This window comes from Melanotaenia boesemani, chromosome 20, assembly GCF_017639745.1.
Source record: "Melanotaenia boesemani isolate fMelBoe1 chromosome 20, fMelBoe1.pri, whole genome shotgun sequence".
NCBI lineage: Eukaryota > Metazoa > Chordata > Actinopteri > Atheriniformes > Melanotaeniidae > Melanotaenia > Melanotaenia boesemani.
Window position 1 is genome coordinate 11,952,533 of NC_055701.1, and position 25,298 is coordinate 11,977,830.

Below are 25,298 nucleotides of genomic sequence, written 5' to 3' on the forward strand. Positions count from 1 at the left end.
CTTGCCATGTACCTCTCTGCCGCTTGAGTCATGTGGCTGTATAAGCCAGCAATGGAAGGTAGATGGGTGCCTCTTTTAATTAGAACAGTCCCGGCCATAATTAACAGATGCTGACAGGAATTAGAGCTTGGCACTAACCTGTCTCATTTTACTGTCCGACTGGGCCAGACAGAGGCAGAAAGGAAGAGAGTGTGATTAAGAGCAGTCAGACAGATTCATTCACTTAGTTGTTGGGCTCTACTGTTTGGTCTTTATAGGGGCCTTTGTGAGGGTCATATGTCCCTTTGGAAGCACCAGACAATTTAAGTGGTGTTACTCTGGCCCATCTGATGGCCCCCTTTCAGAGTAAACAGTAGGTGTGTTATAAATGTGGACAGAGACATGCATATCACCTCATCCACTGTTTTATGGACCACTGTGCGGTGAGGGTAGCAGTGGGTGAGGTCGGATATCATCTCTTCAAAGAAGGGTGCTCTGGCAGGGGGCTTTTGGCCAAGGCGGCTGGCATTTGCGCACGGATTAGTGCAGGCCTCGAGGTGGGGGCTGGGGCCAGCTGACCTAGGGCTCTTCTTTCTCTCCAAAAACAATAATAATCCCCCTCCAAGCACACTCCTACAAAAGGGCCTGTCTTCACTCACTTTGTGTGACCAGCCGTGGTAGGGGCCCTTATTTTGAGTCCCTCACCTGTTCTGGGTGTCTCTCTCTGGGGAAAGTGTCAGGATGTCTGGGATGGTTGGCAATGCCAAGGGGGCTTAGGCTGACCCTATTTTAGCTGGGAAAATCAGAGGGCCACATGGCAAGGCATGGTGAACCTTGCCTTTCAAGGAAGCCGCCCCGCTAAACTGCCGTCAGCACTATTTCAAAGGGCCCCCCATTGCCAGCTTTGCATACTTGCAAGTGTGTCGCAGCATTTTTAATCACGAGTGGTGATGAGCAAGGGTAGCGGAAAAATTGTCACGCATCGCTCCCCCCCTCTTCATCTGCTGACCCTAATGCTTATATACTGACACCTTCGTCACATACTCCATTTACAGGTTAGCTACTATATCCCTGGTAAGCTAACATCCTCACTTGTACCAATTAATGAAAAGACTAAAGGGTATCAAAGCCCAAATTTAAATATTTAATTAGTTTTGTAAAATATCTTAAGCAGGAATTGGCAAAAAATAAGCCTATGATAGCTCAATTTACTGTTGCAACTACAACTCAGAACCACGTTGTTTTTACGGTTTTAAAGTCTTAAATACATAATGTGTTCAATTTCAGGGAATGCACATTTCTTTAGTATTTTATATTAATGTCACAGTGTTTTTTTTCTTTGCATGCTAGGAGTACAGAAAGGTGTATTATATTATGTGTTATATGCAGCCACATTCTTTGTCTTTGTTCAGCAAAAAAAAAAAAAAACTATCTTCACACTTTTTTCTCTTAAAGAAAGACACAATGCTTCGTACCTTTAGACCTTTACAGGTGAAAACAATAGAAAAAAAGCTACTGTTTTTGATCAATGCACCTCATAAATATTTAAATAGAGACACATTCATGCATTTAGTTGAGTCCGTAAATCCATGCATGAGGCATCAGTGTGTGAGTGAGTCAGAGAGAAAGGAAGTTGGTGCAAAGAGCAACTGCCGCTGAATGATGTCAATGTAATCTCTCAATACTATCTTGTCTTCTCTCTTGCTCTAAGCTCTGATCCGTTTCCATTGATCAGAGGAAAAACCTGTTGCCCCTGACATTTGATTCTTCTATTGATCACTTCCTCTTTTATACAGTCAAAGGAAAGTGCAGCAACTCAACACAGGGTTTAGGCAGGTCTCCTGTAATTCCTGTAATCGGACTGCTGATCTTAGGCAGACGATTTTCTTCAAACCTCCTCTTAACACTTTTACGTTAAAAAAACAAACAAAAAAAAAGCGCCAGCTGTGGCTTTTGTGTCGACCAATGGATGTCAATATCATACGAACTTTGCTTCTGAGTACATAAACAGAGTTAAGAACCCTTAAATTTCCTTAAAAGATGTTTGCTATTCTTTCAGGAGAAAATGGTTTAAGGATAATGTTTCTTTGGGGGGCAGTGCTGTATCTTGTTGGAGTTGTAAAGTTATAATTAGGGGATTTTCCACTGAGACACATTGTGACCTTTCTGTAGTAATGAAAGTTAGCGGCATCCTCAGTCACATGAACAGCAGCCATTTCCACATCCTGAAGCTGAGCATGGCATTGAGCCGACGGCTTCATAGAGCTTACTGTGGACGCCGACTGTGTGTTTCTCTTTCCATTTAGCTTTGGCGACACTTTAAATTGTAAAGCCCCAAGAAGGAGCTTGTGCAAAAAGAATACTTTACATCCCTCTGTAAATAATAACGAATGTGTTTCATAATTCCAACTATGACTAAAATCAGTAATTTGAGAGGGATTTATAATTGCACGAGACTCCAATCAACCTCTAACAATAGCTGCAGCATGGTGATGATTACTTTGTAAAGGGGCGAGTCATATTCATTCTGGAAATGTGCTGAACACACAGAAGAATGCATTAGAACCTAAGGCTTAGCCGAAGTCTGCATATTTGAGTTTTACACTCTTTTTACTTTGACCCGACACTGGTCATTCATTTATAGCCACAGCCACATATTTTCGTAGTCTCTTATTCTCCAAGATGATATATTGGCATAAATTTTTCATCAGATAGTAATGCGATTACTCTGTCTTTCTGGCACTGAGGCTTTATCGGGCTGCATGCAGTCCAGGGGATTCTGTTACTATGTGGGGATCCATACAGGCGATGACTCTGGCTTCAGGTGGTGACTGGATATATATGCATCTATAAATCCTGCCCTCCAATGGGAGAATAATGGGAAGAATAAAAAAAAGGACTATCTATACAGAGTTTGACAGATCATTTTAAAGTGGGAGTTTTTGCTAAATTTCACTCATCAGTTTTTCAACCTCTGTGAAGGACCATTTAACTTTGCACACCATGAATCCTACTTGACCTACACCTTTAAGCACTAAAAGTAAGCTAAATAAAATGTAAATACTAAACATAGATTCTACTATTTCATGCAGAAATGATAGTGTCAGATATCTTTCATTATTCATCCATCCGGCTTTACTGAAAGAACCAACAAGTGAGACACAGATAGAAAAAACGAATCAGGTGAGGATGTATTCACTAATGCAGTGATGTGAGGGAGAGCAGAAAGGTGCCTGCCCCTAGAAAAAGCAACTGAAGCTCAGGGTCTCCTGAGGGTTCAATCAGTGGTGATGGGTGGAGAGAAACCTTGGCCAGACAAATTCAACTGAAGGATGTTTAATTGTCACTGAATTCCCTGCTGGCGTGACTTTAAAAAACCATCCACAGGAAGAGAGCCGAGATGTTCGGAAAACATTTAGTGGATCAATATGCCAGGGAGAGCTGAGACTGTGGCGAGTGTGTGCTCAGGGACCCCGTGTGAGCCTTTCCAAGTGGAATACTGTTACATTTCTATTACTCAGACAGCAGGATCAACCTATTCAGCATATTTCTGTCCCCAGCCCAGCTGCACATTATTTACTGCTCTGTAGGTAGAGAGAGGACACGGGGCTTGTTGTAGAAACAAGAAAAATACTGAGACTTAACAAAACAACTATCACAAAATCTAGCGTGTGATGCTGAAATGCTGTATGTGTATATGTGGGTGTAAGAATAATAAAAATGTTCTTACTCTTCTTACCTTCTTTGAGCATCCCCACTTTGAGGCATTTCATGAAGCGACAAGCCTGACATGATTTGCGTCTCCGTTTCGTGATCTCACATTCATTTGTTGCAGGACAGCTGTATTCTATGTTACCTGAGGAGAAATATAAAAGGAAATGGTTTATCAACAGCTGCATACCAAAAATTGGCACAGTGTGAGTGACAAGTATTTTCCTACATAATAAAACGAAAAAAAATAAAGGAGTGTGTTAAGTTCTCAGAAGGTCAATATTAAATCTTGTGTTGCCAATTTACATATGTGCTGTTGTTAGCAATATGGATTTCAAGAGAATCTCTTTCTACAGAGTGCAGGTGACTCAGGTGTCATCCCGTGAGTATCTTTTAGCATTGGGGGTCCCAGCACGAGGAAAAATGGGGGTACAGCTACAACGGTCCTTCAGGACCGTTCTCTAGATGCCGCTCTGTTCTAACATTAAATTGGCCTCATTAATTCTGTGCATGTCCCCTCCAGGCCCCAAGCGCAGGCCATGTCCCCCTGTGCGCACAGGGGCCAGCCAATGCCTCAATAGCAGCCTTGAGAGCCAGACACACTGCCCTGGACCACTTTACATAATACTCCTGCAGACTCAAACCTGTTGTTACCACTGTTGCTATTGTTGACTATTTACATAGTGTACAGGCAAGAGGCCTTATGCATTATTCAAGTGCAGCGTCTGATTCCAGGACAGAGCAATGAAAAAGAGTTTTATTGCTGCACAATAAAGGAGCCTGTTCTGCTCTACTTTAGCATTAGCAATAGAAAGGACGGGATATGTGAGGCAGATACTCCGCTTCTCCCCTACTCCCTACATTTACTGTATTCAATACAGGGTTTCAGTGTAATAGCTGCCTCCAGGACAGGAATTTGAATCATCCTCATCTGGAGAGGGCTTTCAGTTATAAAGCTTTTGACATTGATATGGCTCTAAAATTTTCTTTTAACCTACTGTTTATGTAATTTTAGCATATTAGTGAAAAGAGTCGAGTCAAAACCAGACTTAATCATTGTCATTTTAAATACACATATTATTCCTTATCTATCTAAACCCTTGTGAAATAAATGCTATTATAACATGATTGTGAGTTTTCTCTATGTCTGGCATCCCTTTCCAAGCTGTTTCTTAAGTTTGTTTATACAGACAAATATCGACACATGCACATTATGACTGCATGCAGCATCCTGTAGCTGCTACACAGTTCTGACCATTTGCATTTGTGTCAGAAAGCTGTGTGATATTCCACTGGTGTTCTGCCACTACCTTCTCCAACACCCTTTGACAACTTATGCAATTATGTTAACATTATTGGACAGATCAGGTGGAGGGTCCCAAGATGTTATAAATAATTAGAAATTCCTCCTTATATCTGGGTTAGAAATCATTATGTTAATTCTCATCATCTCTCTGGGATTGGTGTAAATAAAGGTGTGAGAGAAGCGGCTGATGAGCTCTGATTGCCTTTCTTCTGTGTTTTCTCTGTTGTCATAGCAGAACAGACCATAATAATCCTATTCATTTCCCACAAGAAGGGAGGAGGCAATCATGGCCACCCTGCAGGACTCAATGCTTCAGGATCCGTTTTGTTTGTCCATCCGTTTTATACTAACCAATCAGCAATTTTCATGTGAAGCTTTGTGCAAATTTAAAATAAATATGGCTTCTTAATGCAAACACAATGAAGACTATTTAAATTGAACTTTATTCGAGGCTCCAGCAAACTGCCACCATGCATGAATGCTGTGTTGCAGTTTTGTTTGCATAGCCTGACTCAACTCAGTGTGAGAGCGTGTTGCTTACAGGGTTATTTTCCCCCTCCTCCTCCTCCTCCTCTTCCTTTCTCAGGGGTGACAGGGACATGTGCAGAAACCACACCTGGTGGCTAACTTTGCCCTCTGATGCCAGACTCTCCAACAACAAAAAACAAAACATACGTTTCCCACACTGTCCACCTGTCCTGTCAAGCTCCATATTCATTTGATGTTCTGTCAGAGGGGGCTTCTCATAGCTCAATGAAGAGTGAGGGGCGGATTATCTAATTCTTCATCTGTACATCTTGGTTTATATTTAGAGCAGGGAGTGTTTTGGTATTAGCACACATACTGACCAGCTGAAGCTAACATCACAATACACTAACTTTTCTGGCCCTATTGATGTCTCCATGGATAAAAGTTTAAAACCCCCATGATTTAGGCAGACAATATTAAAGCTCATTATCCAAGTATTAAAAAAGCGTAGCTTTGAAACTAATTAATAATATGTGCCATGATCCTCAAATTGATGTCAGACTCCTGTAGTAGTATTACCAGCCAAATGTGAGTTATAATATTTGATGCTGTTGAAAAGATGTTTTTATTCGCAGGGTTTTAAATATATTTATCCAATATTAAATGTTATCAATATCATATCCGAAATAGATAATTAATTTATTTAGTAATAAACTATTTACTAAACATTAAGGATCAATGTGAAATTAAAACAAACAAAAAAAAAAAATTATACAGCTAACAGTATAGCTATACTGTTTTTTAAACTATTGAGTAATTATCTTTTTATTCTTTGAGCTTTTTCTTTTTTCCCATCCGTTGCATTTTTCCTCAAGAGACTAAAAACATATTTCTGCTGGATTTAACTAAACTGGCTGCACTTTACTGAGTAATACTGAAACAACTATAATGTACTGATCTCAAGAAGGGTTATTTGAGTTGAAGAAAGATAAATGGATAAATTAATTTTTAATTGTAGCATGTAGCATTAAGGTATCCTGAACGACGGCTGAATGAAGTGACATGAAGTTGCTGTTTTAAATGGGGATTTATGGTTACAGCAGATGCACACCGGTTTAAAGGAGTGTATGTATTACATGACATTCAGAAATAATGTCCAGAAATACTGTGACAGTAACAGTAGGGAGAATTTCACCTTCACAAATGAAGCCTGCTGACGGGAACCCCTTTAACCTGAGGGCCACATTTGGGTTTATCTGTCTTTGGAGAGGTTATGGTATGGTTACCAATAACATTACAGAGTGAAGGGAGAAGAAAAAGATTTCCCTCCTTTTCCTCTTGATAAGTATCTGTCTCAATCTATTTTATGGCTTTTCAGGACCCATGCCAGGGCACAGAGGGGAAAGTCAGGTCTTGTAAGTAAATTACAGTAAAATGGCAGGTATTTCTCATCAAAATCTAAACTGACTTTTACAGGCTTACTGTCAAGGTCTATTACTTCATATAAAAGAGGGCCACTGAGTTCAGTTGGTTTTCAAGCAATTTTACACTTTGGTTCAAAATGGGAAGAAAACACGTTTCAATAAGGCATTTATGCTTTTGATTGGTGGGGCACATGAGATGCAGGAATGGGGCGGTGATAAGGGTGCAGCGAGAACAGGGGTATTTCTTGGATGGATGGAGATCCAGGTTGACATTATTTGGGTCTGGCCTTGACTAATGCAACTATCTCCACATATGAGTTCAAAGGGCTTTTCACTGAACAAATAGGTGGCAGAAGATGAATATACCATCTGCTTTTGTTGAAAAGGAAGGGGCATACCAGAAGGGAGAAGTAGATTCAACAATAACATGGAGAAAATGTGCATAAATTTGTGCATGCATATTGCATATTAAAAACTAACAAAATAAAAAAAAAAGACTCTATTTAGATATCTTACCATCGCTGTTCAGAATGAGTTATCACAAAGTGAGCCAGAAGGTAATAAAGAAATTGTCAGTGTACATGCTTAACATTAACTTAGCATGTTTGCCCCAAGTGTTATAGAACAATACGACAAAGGCCTGGAAAAGACAGCTCCTTTGTTTTCTTCTCATTAGAGTGGGCCGTCTCACACTCCACCCTTGACTGCCTCGTTATACCTTTAATTAATCAGTTCTCATCAACAGCACTCTTTCATTCTTTCAAGGGCTCAACATCCTGCGATTTACTGTCTTCATTTTCCTATATGAGTCCTGCATGTGCTTCTTTTATCATTTTGGAAGGCTTTTACCTCCCCCAAAAAGTCTCTCTGTCCTCCTGCCTCCTCTGCTTGGGACCCCTGTCTGATTATTATGCCATTAAGCCTCTCCTCCTCTCCTCTGAAAGAGCAGCAGGGTCCCTCTCCAATCTAAAGAAGTCCTGGGTTTTTTTCTCCTCCTTTCCCTGAAATTACCCGGCGACGCGTGCCTGAGTTTCTAATTGGCATGCCCGTCCCTGGAGACAACCCCCTCCCTTCCTCCTAATGAAAAGCCTCGGCCTTAATTACACTTTCCAAACGCTGATTGTTATTGACAAAACTCCTGTGGCTCGGACAAACGACGGCAGATTAGCTCCATTACAGGCAGCCCTCCAAGAAGAGAAAGAGAGGGATTTCAAATCGACAATGCAAAGTGAGGAGGGGGAAAGAGGAGCTTTCAGTTTTTTTTTCTTCCATGTACCTTGCTCTTAATTGTTTGGGCCATTGCTCCACTTAGGATATCTCTTTCTTTCCCGATGCCTCTTTTCTGTTCTATTGTGTCGCCGTCAGTGTACTTTTACTGAGGGAACAAAAGCCCAGTTATGTTACTTGAGAGAAAATATTCATCTTTTGTCAATAGGCAGGATTGCTGATGGCAGCATGGGTAAACAGGAGGATTTGGCATAATGCTTTTGTTTGCCTGCAAAAGGTACATAGACTGTCTAAAGCTGATAGGGCTGTAAGGTCCAAAATCAACACCTAGCATCAAGAAAGCTTGCTCTACATACAATCCCTGCAATCTATTGCTGATGAAAATTTTCTGAAAGCAATGGATGAAAGATGTCATTTGAGCTGGGCTATTTTCTTCCACCCTTTATATCTCATTTCACCATACACAAACCCTTTGGCTCATTTTACGTATTTTATTTGGTTTTTACCCACGCATTTACTTAACTACTAAGCCAGCAGAACTTAGTCCTGAGCAGCCGTGCCTGTTGTGCTTTTCTTTCTTTTTTTTTTTTTTTTTTTTTCCTAGGCTCAACAATATCTTCATCCTCCTGATTAATCTGGAGCATAGCGCAGCGTTTCACAGTAGGGGGCCTTTCATTGCTTCTCTAATGAGAAGCTACGATACATCAGGCTTCGCAGATAGCCACCCTAGTCCCCAGGCATACAGACATTGCACACACAAAAACGGGACAAGAATAATGAAGTATGTTTCTGAGCCCCCTCACCCCACCTGTCTCTGGGCAAACTGTCGCCGCACTCCACTGAATCTGACCTCTGAGTGATGATGGCATACCCACCATCTCCCAACCATGACAGATAATGCCATCAAAGTCTCACTAGTTGTCTATCTCATGGCAAAAAAAGTATTCTTCAGTCACTTTGAGCTAAATTAATAAAATTAATAGATAATTTTTCAAAAAGTCTGATTCTTTGATTTACAAAAGAATGCTTCATGCTTTAATAAATAAAAAAAAATGTTTCCAGAGGGTTGATGGTCTCAAGAGGTAAAGAAGACATCTTCCACACCAGTGATATTTCTTACATAGTGAATTGCAACAACAGAGTATGTTTCAGTGCTGTTGTGAGGCCAGAGGTGTCATGTATTGAGGGTGTTTTTCTGTCTTGTGATGCGGCAACATGGGATGAAATACTTGTACTGAGTGTTTGTTGGGAGGGGGAGTTGGAAAGAGAAAAATACCTTGTATTGTTCTTTTAAAAAAGGCTTTGCAGGCCTCACAAGAGGCTACCCCATAGTGATACCCCGAGGCTATATCTCCACAGACCAGGCACAGCCTCTTGGGGAGGGAGTTCAACATGTATTCGCACTTTATGGACGAGTCCTCCATGATGGTGCTGGAGCAGTCATCATAGCGCTTGCGGCAGGTGCCAGCGCCAAGCCCGCCAGGGGTGAACATAGGTGGAGAGTCCAGGCCGTTTGAGTGGTTGTTCATGGCGTTGACATAGCCTCCACTGGCGTCTGAGTTGCCACTGGGGCTGTGGTGGCTGACTGTGTCGATGACCGAGGAAGGGCTGGATGGCTCCGTCTTGATGTAAGACCCACAGCTGGAGGGTAGATGCCGTTCATCAGTGGCCATTCTATTCAGCAGCCTGGGGGAGGGATGGGGTAGGTCGGAGGGGGAGGGTTGATAGAAAAAGGAGAAGAAGAAGGAGGAGATGATTAGCAAAGATTTTCATGCTGTTGAGTAACTACATAACACAATAATAGATTGTGAAAAAATACAAAATATGATAACTGTGTGGTCATTCATGAAAATTAGAACAGATGATCTCTTTTCTAACATTAGGTTAAGTTTTCTAGAGTTGATTAATAGGGTGACTGATTCAACATGCCTTGGCAAAATGTTTATATATAATTACAGTACAAAAAAAATATTTCATGTGATTTACAGTCAAAAAGATGTTGTTGAACATTAGTATGAAATATTTACATATTTTGAATAAGGGAAAAATTGGGAAAGACTCATTTGGTAACTTTTGAAGTTGTACAATTATATTTAAATATATACCCTCCATGGTTACAGTATATTTGCATTTGTGGTTTCTGGCAATTTTTTGTTCTCTTTTTCATTGTGTCCTAACATTCCCTATAAACAAGCGAACCAGTGGAGGGTCCTAAGCGCTTCATTAGCCACACGCTACGGCAGCTGTTCTAGTGCTTCAGAGAATAAGTACACATAACTACAAAACACAGTTGCACACATTCCCCACACAATACAAACACACAAACAGACAGGAAAGAGAAGGAGAAAGCACTCAAATAATCTAAAACACAAGTCCCCCCCACCACCACACACACACACACACACACACACAGTATACATCAAGGTGGGGGGCATTTCAATAGTTTAGAGAGCACAGTGGACCTTGGCTTGTCTCCTTGAGTCAGCAGTCGACCAAAAGGAAACATGATGGCAAGATATTGACTTTTTCACTGTCTGCCTAATAACTGTATTTTGGAGTACATGTAATCTAATGCTGTAACGTGTGCAGACTAAAGTGCAGCCTTTTGGCGGTGGCCACAAAATGCACTCTGAAGCCTTCCATGCCCATAAAAATCTATTTCAGTCCTGTTCTATAACCTTTAACTCGAAACTGCACTGCGTGAACAATGGGAGGAAAAAACTTTGCCTGGACTCAACACATTTTTCCATTTGCAGATAGAATGAGATGAGGAGGTGAACAAGCAGGGAGATGAATTACTTGATGTACTGGAGATGCCGTGTAGACATACTAACCTCTTTAGGTCAAGGCAAGGTCACACACTAACATACACACACCCCTTTGCATTAGGCACCATGGAAAAGGTGAAAGGTCACTTACACTTGCCTACATTAGCAAAATTGAGTCTTGCATGGCTTATGCAAATGTAGAAACAGAGGTTCTAAAAGAGTGGCAGCTACACAGCACAAGTTGGGTTTTATTCCCATTAGCATATTGTCAACTAATGGTAATGTATACATATTTGACAAGTCAGTTTACCATCAGCACAGGGAGAGGGTGGCGTTTCCCACTGGACTCCAACTGTCTGATTGGACAACAGCTGTCTGTCTCAGAGCCCTTCACAACAAACAGGAAATGAGATGCTGCTGCTGCAGTGGCCCCTATTGGTCGACCGGACTGCTTCTTGCTCTCTCAGGCTGATTTAATTGTGAGGATGGGTGACGGAGGGGTTCAGGTCCAGGGGTCAGTGGGTCAACCTTATTTTCTCACCGTGGCTTCCTGGGCCCATGGAGATGGGGGTCAGTATGTCAAATTAAATCTCATTCCTGGGTTTTCCTCCCTGCTGTCATGTATATTCATTGGAGCTCCAGGTGCCTTCCACTTCTGGAAATTCACAAAAAGGTTAACTGCTAAAATAAATAATAAAGAAAATGCCCCCTGTTAAAACCGCTGACCTTGTGGAATAAGCCCTTGTGCCTGAGCACTCCTGGAATTCTTCTTCCTTTATAATGTCTTCACTGTATAAAATAACATATATATAAAAAAGTGATGCATTTTTTAAACAATGCACATGAAACTTCCTTGATTCACTCTTATATGTACTTCCAGGCACATAAAAAGGAAAATCTTTCCATCTCTTTTATAAAAAAGTACATTGCTCTTGATAATGAATGCAGATTGCATCCCTATAAATTAACCCACAGCTCTGTGTTCATCTGCTTTATGCTCCATGTTTCAGATGGATATGTGCACCTGCATGATAGGGCACCTGCATTTGGCTTATTAAAGGCTATATATTAAAACATTGGAGCACAAGATGGCTCCATTTAGCTTTTATTTAACAAATTCAGAGTAAGTTTAACCCTGGTTCAAAGGCCATCCTCAGGGTGACACTTAGCATAATTGCATAAGTGTCTTAACTGTTTCCCCTCCAGCTCTATGTGGTCATTTATAATAAATGTGCTGGCTAGAATCCCCTTAACTCATTCAGCTATGACACATTATACTACCGCCATGCTTATGTTTTTAACAAGGCTGCATATATTGATTAATGATACAGAGGGAATACTAACCATTTAAACCTGGTGTATTAATCAAATAGTCTAAAATATTTCTATAAATATTCGTAATCTCTAGCAGGACAGGTCCAATTTAAATCTATAAATACAACTGTATGGAGAAAATGAATTATGAGCATTAAATAGTTTGACAGCAGCAATAGTTCCAATAAATAATTGAGTATGTGGGGCAGGTACTAATTAGCTTGTGTGCTACACAGACAGAGAAGACAGGAAAGGGTTTACTGAACTATCTGAGACTTGATGCTGTAAAATCTATAGTTCTTCCTTCCTTTCTCAAGGTAAGAGCTTTTTCACATTCTGCTGCCTGGCTGCCCAAAGGAACAGCTCTCTTCTAAGACACAGTATCTCCCCTTCTCTCTTTTTCTCTCTCTGTTCTTCCTTCTTTTGTTCCCTTTGTACCGATCAAAATTCATGCTGAGTAGTAGGTTATAGACCCGCAAACGCTCACTGCGCAGTTTGGTTTTAATCTGATTCCACCTGGCCCTCCTAACAGCATTTCAGGTCCCTAATATCATTCCACTGGTGCTGCTGTGACCAGGATTAGCTGGCCTAACGATCTGGCAGCTCGTCTCACACTCACTGTTCAAGAGGAGAACTGCCGAGCTCTCATTCCTCTGGACTCTACACCTTCCTCGCTTGCGAGCAAAATTCTGAACATTGGCTGACACTGCTGTAAGAATGGAGAAATAAATTCAGGATCTAATTGGGCCAATTTGTAAGTATTCCCACCGAGAGCTACCTGTCCACTTCAAGTGGATCCTGACATTGTCTTCTGTTCTCTGTGTGACTCCAGAGCTTTCCCTGTTTCATGTTTAAGTCACAAGACAAAATCCTTGACTGAAATTCAGTTTACAGTGAGTACATTTCTGGTGTAATCTTTTTCACTCAAATTGCCACCAGAAGTCAAAAACACCATTTTATAACATTTGCTCACCTCATCCCAGAGTGTCACATCTCTTCTGATCAGACTGTGTAAGTGATGGGGAAAGGGTTGATTGTGGGGGTTGACATCTAAATGCTGGGTGATGGTGATATCAGATGCCCCAGCAGGGGCAGATCTGTCTCGAGGGCCTCAGGCAATGTGGCCTGATAAGCCACTAGCCCCGGAGTCAGCGCTGGTAGGACAAACTCAATTAGCTCCTGACAGACCTCCACTCAGCCCACCACAGCCGGAACACACAAGCAGCTGCTATGCTGACCTCTCCTCCAGGGGCCACTGACGCCTTTTACTGCTCCAACACACAGAGACAGGGACTCATTTTTAGGACAGCACTAACCAAAATCTGAACAGCTCCAGAAAAGTCACAGAAATACGTTTAGAAGCTTGAATGCCACCTAAGGTGGACTGTGTGTGTTCTCACAGGGGAACATGTAAATGAAAATGGATTGAAGCTGAAGGAGGGGTTGGTGTGGCCCTGTGTGGCCCTTGAGAGAAAGAAAGGAATGGAGATTTCAAAACACACTTAGCTAAAATATGGAGGATGCCTTTTTGTGAAACTGGTTCCGGGTTAATGACTGTCAGGGGAGTAAGGGGCCCAAAGACTCTTGGGGCAATGTGTATGAGGGTGTGTATGTTTATTGCATAAGCTGATGAACACTATGTCTGAGTGTGTTTGTGCACCATGCAGAATATGAAAGATGGAAATATGGGAGGGCTGGTTGACAGCTCCGGTTAGGTTGGAGGCAAGCCTGGGACTCCAGAGGGACCAATTCTAATCTACGAGGGAGAGGCCCCTAATTCTGGAGTTTCTCATTCATTAGTCCTGCTCTGGCAGTGAGATGATGGAAAGGAGGGGGTAGACTTGAAGAGAGGGGAGGGGCTCCTATATTAACGGATATTTCCAGACACTCAGGAGGAGCTGACAGAGATTTATCATGTGCAGATATATGGAAGCAAACAAAAGGGAAGTTAAGGAAACAACAGGGAGTGTGGGAAAAAGAAAGGGAGGAGGATGATACATGAAGAGAAAAAAGTAAGACACAGAAAGCAGTGTTGATCATACCAATGGGGGAGAGCATGGGCCCCGGATCAATAGTGGGCAGGGGCTAGTGCAGGGTTACCAGTTTTAGAATTATACCATGTTCCTCTGCAGGCTGGGTAATTAAGTTTTTTTCAGTCTGCAGCAGAGGATTATATTTAGCTGCTTCACAGCGATGTCACTGTAGTCTTTATAAAGCTATGAGCTCACTCCACTATGACAACATGAGCCCCGTACTTCGGCAGCACCACAAAATAGAGCTGGCCAAGAAGCAGATCACATCTATTGATCCCACCTCCCCCTCCTGCTCCTTCCTGCTCAAGAGATGCGGCTGGCAGGAAAGAGAGGGCTTCTCGTGATACAGACGCTACTGTTTGTCTGACGTAAACCGTCTGGGCCGCATTGGGCAGATCCAGTTCTTATAAGAGGCTGATTTCAGGATGCTGAGGAAATCAACTGGCTAATGAGAGAAAGAGCTACGGCCAGTGGGGGGATGTGAGAGAGGTGTCTGTATGGAGAACAAGGAGTTAACAAACTTCTATGCAAACCCAGAGGAAAAGCTCTCTGCAGAATTGGACAGCTCATCATAATGTGTGTAAAAAAGAGGTTCAGGGATAATTCCAGTCTGCCATGAGTACATTTGGGATCAAATTTCTAATTCTGCCTTTTCATTAGAAAAGATTAGTTTTCATTACACCCATTATGTGGCACAGTCATGGTATAATTTAACAACATAAATGTACAATGGCTCGATAACTACAAAAAGTAATTACAGTCACCGGGCAAAAATGACCATTAAAAGACAGTTTCCTCCAAAGCTTGTCATAAGAAAACTGGTGTTATTAATGACATCTGACACAACCTGGTGTTGTGTGGTGTCTTGCTGATACAAATGCTGCAATATCACAACACATTCCCTTGCAATACTGAGCAGCATTGTTGTTAGAGTCTCCCTGTACTACACATTTTAACCCTAAACTGATCTGCTTATGGCAGGTCATCTAAAATTAAAAGGAAGATTAAAGAAACTTGAATGTCAGGCCCTTAATTCTGTTAGTATTAGAAATTATTTAATGCACTATAAATTGTATAAAGATGGGATTGTAATATATAAATTGCAGAAGCTTTAAAGTCAAATTAAATGTTTTGGTTCAAACTGATTAAAAAGGATTCAAATTCTTCAAAAAGTTGAGATTTTCCTGATTTTGTTGCATGAATTTTACCATAGACATGTGAGAGCATGTATCACAAACAGAAAGAAATATTATTACAGAGAGTTAAGGCTATTTAACACAGTTTAATGTAAATCACAGGTTTAGACACAGTCACTGTGCATAGAGGGGGACGGAGGCATAGAGCCATGCATGAAATTACTTCATTAATCTTCTTCTGATAGGCTGTCCTTGTTTAGGGGGGAAACTCTACCTGCTTAAAACAAAGAGCCAATCCTGCCACCCCTATAAATTATCCTCTTCATCAGAAGAAGAGTCCAATATAAACAAACATAAATGCAAGCACATTCATGCACATACACAAATTACACCATGCAAAATTAACAGGCCAAAATCTGCAGGTTTATCGGGTGGCTGGGATGATTAAAACACAATCAGATGTGTCAATGTTTGCACAGGCTCGTAGTCAGTATGTAATCATGGCTCAAAGATATATTAAAATAATGATATAACATGTTTATCCAGCTGAAAATGCAACTTGATTTCTCAGACTCAAAATCCTGTTTGATGTACACATTTCAAACAATTCCACAATAAATTGATGCTAGTCAAAAACTCAATTGTTATGACTGTCACACGCCACAGCAGTCGACATAGTCATAGCAATCGCCTCTAGCTTTTTACAGGCTCATCTCCACCAGCTGCCACACATTCTCCATAAATAGTGCTGGTAATAAAAAGGCGGGTGGGCCTAACTGATTTATACGCTGGTGTCCACCACCACACCATTCAGGAATAATTAAACTTTGGGGATATTTCCTGAATTAATGTGTCTTCATTGGAGGGAGGGAGGGGGTGCAATCTAAACGTGCGATGCAGCGTTCACAACGTGTCATGTCATGGGTTCAACAGCCAGTCACTCAATGTGACCATTTCATTCCACTTAGTGCTGTAGGGGGGGTTTCATAGGACGACATTTTAATGTGAACATGTTTTGTGACCAACAGGCAAGTACTCACACATAAGTACACAGTCGTATAATCTGAATGTAGGAGAGCATACGCTAAGAGGCAAACACACACTCTTACACTCAGAAATCTCAGTTATCAGATTAAATTATTGTACTACAACAGAATTATTGTAATACAATAATTTAATTGTATTACACTATTTTGTTGTTATAAGACTTTCAGAACCCAGCAAATAATCTTATTGAAGTGGAATTTAATCTTAAGTTCTTATTTTGTTACCAACTCCTTGCACAGGAGTCACTGATTTGGACATCTGGAATCAGACCAAGGTAATAGGTCTATAAGTTAGTGGATGATCTTTGGTCATATCACTTGAACAAATCTGGGATTCTGAAGTTCTGTGGCACTTCATTGTCACAGACACACCCAGAGCATACACACAGCTTCATAATATCATGCCTGATAGATTTCTTCTCTAGCTACACACTAGAAAAAAAAGCATGATTGTTAAAATAGCCATAATGGTTGCAAGGCTCACAGAAGACTTGGTGAAGCTGTCAGTGAGAATCAGAACTACTACCATGACGGACGGTTTCAATATTGATTTCATAAATAAACAAAGCTAACCATCGATCCTAATGTTATTTTGCATTTCAATTACTGCTCTGAAACATAACCTTCAAACAGCTGGCCGCTCAATACCAATAGCCTTCACTGATAAACACCCATATAGTTTCTACCTTGCATCAAATTTTCTGAGTGTGAATTACTGTACCAGGACTTTGTCTCAGAAATGTTTCTATTAAACTTCATCAACTTGGCAAACAATGGTAACTTTACTTAAAGGTGTGTGTTTTCTTGTAACTTGTGTAATTGTCAAATACCACCAATAACAGTGTTTTTTGTTGTTTTTCTTTGTTTTGTTTTTTTTTTGCAGGTATTTTTCTCAGATTCTGTTTTCAACTGTGTGTGTATAAATTCCTGCATACATGCATGTGTGAGTGAATGAAGAGGAGCCCTTCAACGCTGGAGCAACAGGAAGAAGTGCTGACGCACCGTGTCAGTGATAGCACTCTGCTGCCACAAGGGCATGAGAGCCCACATAGGCTAGCATTATCCTTCTAGACTAATGGACCTGGTTATTTTTAAACAGATTCTCACACTGCGGTGGAGGTGTCCAAGGTTACCATGGATGAGAAATCAGGAGAGACGCATGCAGTGATGGCTGGTGGTTTCCATGTAGCTAGATGTTGTGAAATAGACAAAGAGGCACGGTAGATAATCACCAAGAGATGTAAAGGCCAAACATGAAATATCAATATAGATATTTTGGTATTTCAACAAAATGCCTTTTTCTAACAGTTACCAATGATGTATTGTTTAAAAGGAAGTAGAAGTTCTACAGTGAGATTTATGCCATGTAAGAAAAAGCCATCAGGCATTAGAGTAAATTTACACAAATTTTTGTGTTGAAAACCAGATGAGAAAATACAGTCTGGATATTGTGTTTTTCTATCATTTCATCAGTAAATTAACAGAAAAAATTAAAGTACCCAAGGAAGGTGCTTGGTGCAACAGCTCCTTAAAAGCCAGACAAAGCATCAAGCTAACATCTATGATTCTGAAGAGCAACACAGTAATGATCAACCACAGGCTGACAATACACTCTGCATCCTCATTTGTCCTGGAGAGGGACAACATGCTCCCCCAGCCTGAGCTGAGTGACATATTTACAGTAAGAGTAATCAAACTAGATACCAGAAATGAGAGGGCTCCAGCGTGGCCATTGGACTCAGGAATCTCTCTAATGAATTGGACAACAAAGCCCTGTTGGTACAAGGAAGAAGTATTTAGAATTGGGAAAAAACTCAACTCAATCACAGAAAAAGTTTTCTTTTAAAAAGACACAAATTCCAACACCTCCCAAAAGGTCTAGGTGATAAGTAAGGTGGGAGTGGGACAGGTGGGAAGGCTGGGCAGCACGCTGCAGATACAGAAGCTACCAGCTCCTGGCTCATAGCAGGGTGGCCATCCTCGGCCAGGAGCCTCTTCTGGTAATGTATTCTGAAACCAAATTACCGTAAGCTGATCCCATCTGGATAGTGTCTGTGTGCGGCTGCTTTGGTTACCCACTACTGCCTCTAGTCTGTGATAGCATCTCCATGAAGACAGCAAAAATCTGATTAACCCAATAACAATGAAACACTTGGTCAAAGAGCAAAGAGCTTTTAACTTAAGATACACTAATGCAATTCCCTCGCCTTGTTTTCTGAAACCTAATAAAAATCAAGTGGACGGACTTCTAGAGATGGGTGTTTGCAGGCTCTAATGCAGCAAGCTGGGAATGAAGTCAAATAAATTGAAATCTAATTCATCACAGTGTGCTAACTTCTTTCTGCCTCTCTAAAAATACATTAAAAAGCTCTTATTCCATGGAAGGAAATTGGATAGCCTTGTTAGTTTATTGCAGTGGCCCTGCAAAGGCTTAAGGAAAGCATGGGCGTTGATAGAACATTTAGAAATTAGAGGGGTCACATCTCAAATCACTGCTGCTCAAATCTTGTGTTTTCTTGCAAGCACTGAGGAACTCGCACCAGCAGCCGTAACTGACTTCAGAACAGAGCGAGTACCCGCTACAATACAAGATCCACAATGAGCCGGTCACACTCATACATACTGATCATCACAGCATGAAAAAGGCATATATTTGGACTAAAACTAGTTCAGCCAAGGAAAAGAAAACTAGAGAATAATTTTCATGTGCTTGTGGTTCTAATGCCAGTCTAAAAAAGAAATGAGTAAAAGTGTGTTTATATTTTAAAGAAAGAACTCTTAATTCGCAGGCAGTGGTTATGTCCTCAGGTAAACTGAGTGTACACTAAATAATAATGCTGTACTGATTATACGGAGCACACTCGTCCCACAAATCCTCTCCCACAAGCATCATCCAGCCTTCAATAAGAAGCTACAAATACTAGTATACAATTATCAGAAGAGAGCCACTGCTGGACCAAAATTAACAGCCAGAGCTGCAAAGATGCAACAAATAAGCGCTGGGAAGCAGCCATGTAATCAGGATAATGGTAATTATTTCAGCTTTAGAAATATGACATTGATTTGATTTATATATATATATATATATATATATATGTGTGTGTGTGTGTGTGTGGTTTATTGATTGCAATCACAGTGAATGGTAAAAAAATAAAAATAAGTAAATAAACAGCAGCTTTCAACTCAGCTTTGATTTTCAGTTAAACACAATTTTAAAGAGATTCTTGAGTCTAGTCCTTAGTATTTCCCATCATTTTACACAAATTTTACTAAATTAATGCACACCCCTAAATCAAGAGTAATGCTCAAACTTAAAAATGTATATATAAATGTTTTGGGGAGATTAAAAAAACTACTTTCATAAAGCATGATATATTACTGAAAAATTATTTGCCTGTAGAAAATCAGCTTTTATTATATATTTAATTAATAAATATTAAATTGTTCTGTCTTATAAAGTGTGCAACAACAAAATGTGTTTCTAAATTTTGACACATTTTTAAAGAAAGAATCTGAAACAAAACTAAAAATATTTCAATTTCCATTTTCCATCTTATGCATATAATTCAACTGCACGTGTGGAGGAAATTTAAAGAAAGAAATAAAAAAGCTTGAGCAATACATCTTACAATTGTTCTGTATATTCTGGAGACAGACTTGATTAAATAGAAATAGAAATAGCTGTGGATAAAAAAAAAAAAAAAAAGGAAATACGTTTAAACACAGAGTAATTTCCACTTTGCTACTGTTGATTCTGCAGTTTGGTGTTAATGTGCAACAGTGAGAGAAGTGAGCACTTATAATTGATTTCTGAGGGGAAAACAGATAGTTGCATTGTCTTTAAAATATCAACCTGTGTGTTAGAATGAGTTTTTGAATTTGCAGTAATTAAAGCTTTAAGCAAAAATAACTACATAAATGTGTGAAAATGAGCTGTGTGCGCTCAGACAGTTCTCATCTATAACTTCACACTAAACTGTTTTACGTGAAGATTCTTTAATATCTAATTAATAAAAATAAAAGTTTAATTAAAGTTGAAAGGGGACAATGTCACGCGAAAATTAATTATGTAAAGGAGGCACAATATATGTTTTCACAAGAATTCACTTCATAATTTGTAATAGATTTTTACTTATTCTAAGCAAAAAAACTGAAAATGTCTAAATTTTCTCAAGTAATTTCTCGTAATATATGATAAGCTCTATCCAGATCACAGATTTTGTATGTCACCGTATCAGGGAAAAAAGAAAATAATTAAAAATTTTAATGAAATTAACTATGTTTCTAAAAAAGTAAATAAACTTAAAAAAGGCAATTTCATGAAATATCTTCAATTTGTTGTGTCATATATTCTGGCATCGAACAATACAAAAAATACTCATTTGAAATTTAATAAAAAAAATCCCATTTATTTTGTTTTGAGTGTAAGTTATTGGTAGATTTACAAAGTTCCCTCATTAAGCCACTGTCAGCCCAGAGTGTCCCATCAGCCAGGAGCTGCTGCTGACTAAAAAACAGACCTACCGGCTCACTGAGGTTACAGGGTCCTCTCATTCATCTTTCCCTGGTTACAAATATATATTCCACCGTGTAATTTATCCTTTCCAATTCCACGGATTCACGTTAATCTCATCTCCTCACAATATTATCCTCATTCTGTCTGGGCGACCGGCTCTCGCAACAAAGCCGTCAGTCAACAAGCTCTTAACCCAACCGGACAGGTAGCCCATATTCTTTAGGGGGGAGAAAAAAAAAAACACACTTTGCAGAGATGCAAGGTAAATCAATCAGCCATGCTCTCAATGATATTCAAAAATACTTCCACACATGTTGTCAAACAATAACTTAAACACAAACACAGTCGCACCTGCTCTGTTGCTCTACTGTCAAGTCCACCGTGACTTAAAATCCCTCAAAACAATGACCATGAGAAAGTGCACATTTAGGAGCGAGAGCTGGTGTAGAGAGCGGATGAACGGAGAAGCCAGGAAAAGAAAACACATTAGTGTTAATAGGGAAAAAGTTTAGTGTCTAGCAATGCTCAAGAAACATTAAAAAAAGAGCACAGTGAGAGAAAAAGAGCAAAGAAATAAAGTGAAATACAACAGCTGGGTTAGAAAGAAAAGTGAAAGGAGGAAAAAGAAGCACCTACTGGTTATGATAGCTGAGAGGGTCTGGAAGACAAAGTTCTGAAATGTCCATCAGTCCAGTTTTAGCATTCCAGGAATGAGAGGAAGAGGAAAGAGAAAACAACTGAGACCCGCTTCTTCCCCAAATGATAGCACAGCACCCTCAGAGACAACGCTGCCGAAAAGCCCCTCCAGCACAGCTCCCCCCCAGCCTGCACAGGTATGTCGGACTCTGATGGATTGAGTGTGTGTGTGTGAGCATGTGTGTTGTGTATGTGTGCGTTTATGTATAGATGAGTGCGAGAAAGAGAGAGAGAGAGAAAGAGTGCGTGTGTCAGAGTGTATGGAAGTGAATGTGTGTGTATGACAGAGAGAAAGAGAGAGAGGGAGAGGGTGAGGGGGGGCCGATAGACAGAGAGGTAAAGGAGGGTGAGAGGCAGAGAAGCGCAGGCAGCAGCGGGATGAGCGCTAAGATGGAAAGAGCATGAGAGTGCGAGCGAGAGGAATGACTCTTTCCATGCTCGGGATAGGGCTCTTTAAGACTCAAGGGCTTGATGAATATGGAACAGCTGCTGTTGGCTGGCTCTGAGGGGCAGGACTTAAAGCGACAGAGGGGCCGGCGGAGCACCGAGGAGGAGGGATCCAAACGCTCACCCCGCTATGCACAACACACAGCTCTCTCTCACACACACACACACACACTACAAACAGAGGTGCAACACACCAAGTTTCCATCTCAATTAAATAAAGAAATGTATGTTTCTGGATTTAATTAAGTCAAATTAAAACACTGCTGACGATAAGATGAGGAAGTTTGTAAAATAACAAAATGACAGATTTGTTTAGTTTTGTTCTGCAAAATGATCAGATTTCATGATAAAAACAATTTATCTTTAGATTTTATATTCATATTTTGTCAGTGACTTTACAATGAAATACACTCCAGGCATCTACATATTTCTTTAAGCTTCTAAATCTTTTAGAAAATACAAAAAACTAAACACAGCCTGGAAAAAAAAACAACTTCTTTTTTTTTATTTGCAGAACTTTGCAAAGAAGCATTTATCTAAAGTAAAAAAAAATGCATCTTAGATCCAAACGTTGCTTCTCTTTATATAATGCACAATAAAGCTGAATCTGACACCAGCTGAAAACACACTATAGAAAGTTCCAACATTCAGTTGAGTGCATCTGCAGCACTTCACATTCAAAAAGCAATAGCTTTCAAACCACTAAGGCCAGTAAATGTATTTACTGAGCTAGTCGTTTAGCTCCATTTGCAGGTGTTGCATGTGAGGCACCATTGTGAACCATTCACCACCTGTAAGAGACCATCTCAAGCCATAACTGATATTCTGGAAGCCCATCAGCTTCTAAAGCGGCAGAAAATCCAGCTCTGTTATCCCTAACCCTAGCTTTAGAACCGCCTGTGTTTCACTGTTGATCAAGCTCAGTAAGAATGTAGAGAATGCAGATAGCATTTCACAGTCAGTGAGGGTCTCCATGTTACTGTATCCCCACATTATAAGAACAGAGCTTACCATGGCATCTTGACACTTGACTGAGTCAAGCAAGAAGAAACATCAGCTTGCCCAATTCTCAGTAATTCACAAGGTGCCTGACGGCAGTCTTCAGCCTCTTCAGGAAAAATCTGGGAGAGCGAGGACAAGTTGTGATCTACCAGCAGATTTGTGCAAAAAAGAAAAAAAAAGCGTGCTGCATCAGTCTGCTGCTATTCAGTTTTCTCTGCTGAACAGGAACAGCATGACCCCTAGAGAGGAATCCAGTTCCATTCATTGGCTCACGTTTCCATAATCAATGCAAAAACATCACGCAGTCCCTATTGATCATCACAAGCCTACTGATGTGCAGCAATAGTGCCTCCATGGTGGCACAGATCTCACAGCATCTGCTCTCTTTGCTGTTACTAAACCAGCAGCTAAGGAAACAAAAATTCTATTAAGACTGATGCCAAATCAGTTTAATTCACCAAAGAGGAACAGAATCGCTACTGGACAAAGCTTTTAATAACTTTTTCTAAATGAAATACAAAACAGGTATTTTACACTAACCATGTGTTGAAGCTGGAACACTTCAATCTATCATTAAGAATGTAAAGAAATTCTTCAGGTACCTTAAAAGTAATAAGGCATTTAAACTACTTAATAAACAGGAACAAGGGCGTCAAATCCACCAAACGTAAGATGTAAAGTAAGTGCAATGATGTAATGATGCCTGGTTAGCTCTAAGCAAAGTAGTTCATTTTTTAAACTTTAAATTTCTGCAAAGGGCCTCCAAAACTTGACTCACGCATACTTTTTTCCATGCTGTATGAGTTATGAAAGCCCCCTCTGTTATCAGCTCATCAGCTCTGTTATGAAAGAAAAAAAATCACACAGTGTGACAGCTGATTTGTCAGGACAGGATCTGATACAAGTAAATAATAGACCTGTAGTAGGCTAACACTTGATCACTTGTGGCGTGACAGTGTGACAACATGAAAATGTTGTTCTTGTTTAAATTTGTTTTAATAACTGAGAATGTTGCTTGCATTTATTTCATCTGTTCACATTAAGGTGCAGCTGATTGTTTTATTTAAATGTAATTAAAGATTTTTAAACTGCTTATTTAGAAAACTGGATGCTGTTTATGCACCAAGGCTTTAAAAAAATAATCAAAAAATGGATTAGCTATTGCCATGAAAAATAAACATATTTCTTCCATACACTGCAGTCGTTCCAGAAAGATAGTTTTACTAAAATGTAAGCATTGTTGGTACAGTTAAGCACGAGAAACCAGTTTTTTTTTAATAAATAAACTTTTAAAAAATTATTTCTAATTAATTTTATTCAGTTTAGCATAAAACAAACTGTTAGCCATGAAGCCCTACTTTTATCAGTTTTTTTAAGAATAAAATGTGACGTTATGGCAACTGATTAAAAAAAAAAACTATATAATAACCACACAGCTAGGCCCTAGTAATGTCAAGATATTCAACCCTTAGGTGCATACAGAAATAATCTGATCGATAATATAATTCAGTCACTGCTCCCAGAGGAAAAGTGTTTTTTACGTCCGCGTGCACCGCACACGCCTCAATTAAGGCTAAACCGCGCGTAAAACTGGCGTAATTCTCAAACTCAGGCAAGCTTGACATGTTTAAACTCCTGAAGTGTAAAACGGACGATACAAAACTGTGACAAATCTGAGAATTGTGACTGGAAGACATAACACAACAGCTGATGAGTGTGTACCTACTCGGACAAGTCATGTCACATCTCCGGCTGGGCACAGCGCATTGTGGAAGTGGTTGTCTCCAGGTTGTAGTGGTGGTGGTGCTGTGGCTCTGGGCGTCTGAGCGCGCCGTTTAACTGTCACACGCCGCAGCCGCACTATCAACTCCTCCTCCGGCGCGCGCCCTGTAGCTAAACCAAACACCTCCACCAAACACCTCCACCGGCTGGCAGTAGGAAGCCGGACACCGGTGAGCCCCTGGTCAAATGTGATTCGAGGGGGGAAATGTTGCCAGAAAAAAATAAATAAATCAAAACTTAACAAAATTAAACAGCATGTTTTTTTTTATCACTTTAAATCTCTCTCTTTTTCTAATATGTTAAGAGAAATAGTACCAAATCTTGATGATAAGCTTTATTTTCTGCGTCATTTTAATTATATTGTCGCACTATGTGGCAAATCGCCCTGTTTAGCGTTTAGTTATTTTGTAGTAGTTCTTTAAAGACGTCAAAGTTGTGTTGGA

General features: G+C 40.1%; 1 protein-coding gene across 4 annotated transcripts in view; it reads right to left on the reverse strand.

Annotated features, from left to right (window-relative positions):
• Window positions 1–24,852, reverse strand: part of esrrb (estrogen-related receptor beta) — a 41,696-nt gene extending 16,844 nt beyond the window's left edge. Inside the window, exons 1-4 of one of the 4 annotated variants that reach the window (XM_041972900.1) lie at window positions 24,800–24,852; window positions 18,117–18,185; window positions 9,392–9,801; window positions 3,710–3,835 (exon numbers count right to left, since the gene is read on the reverse strand). In XM_041972900.1, the coding sequence (XP_041828834.1) occupies window positions 3,710–3,835; window positions 9,392–9,801; window positions 18,117–18,145 (565 nt within the window). In that variant the 5' untranslated portion in view covers window positions 18,146–18,185; window positions 24,800–24,852. Of the gene's footprint in view, window positions 1–3,709; window positions 3,836–9,391; window positions 9,802–18,116; window positions 18,186–21,564; window positions 21,757–24,799 lie in introns of those variants that run through there. The other 3 variants (XM_041972899.1, XM_041972898.1, XM_041972901.1) reach the window with 3 other exon arrangements.
• Between the last annotated feature and the right edge of the window lie 446 nt (window positions 24,853–25,298).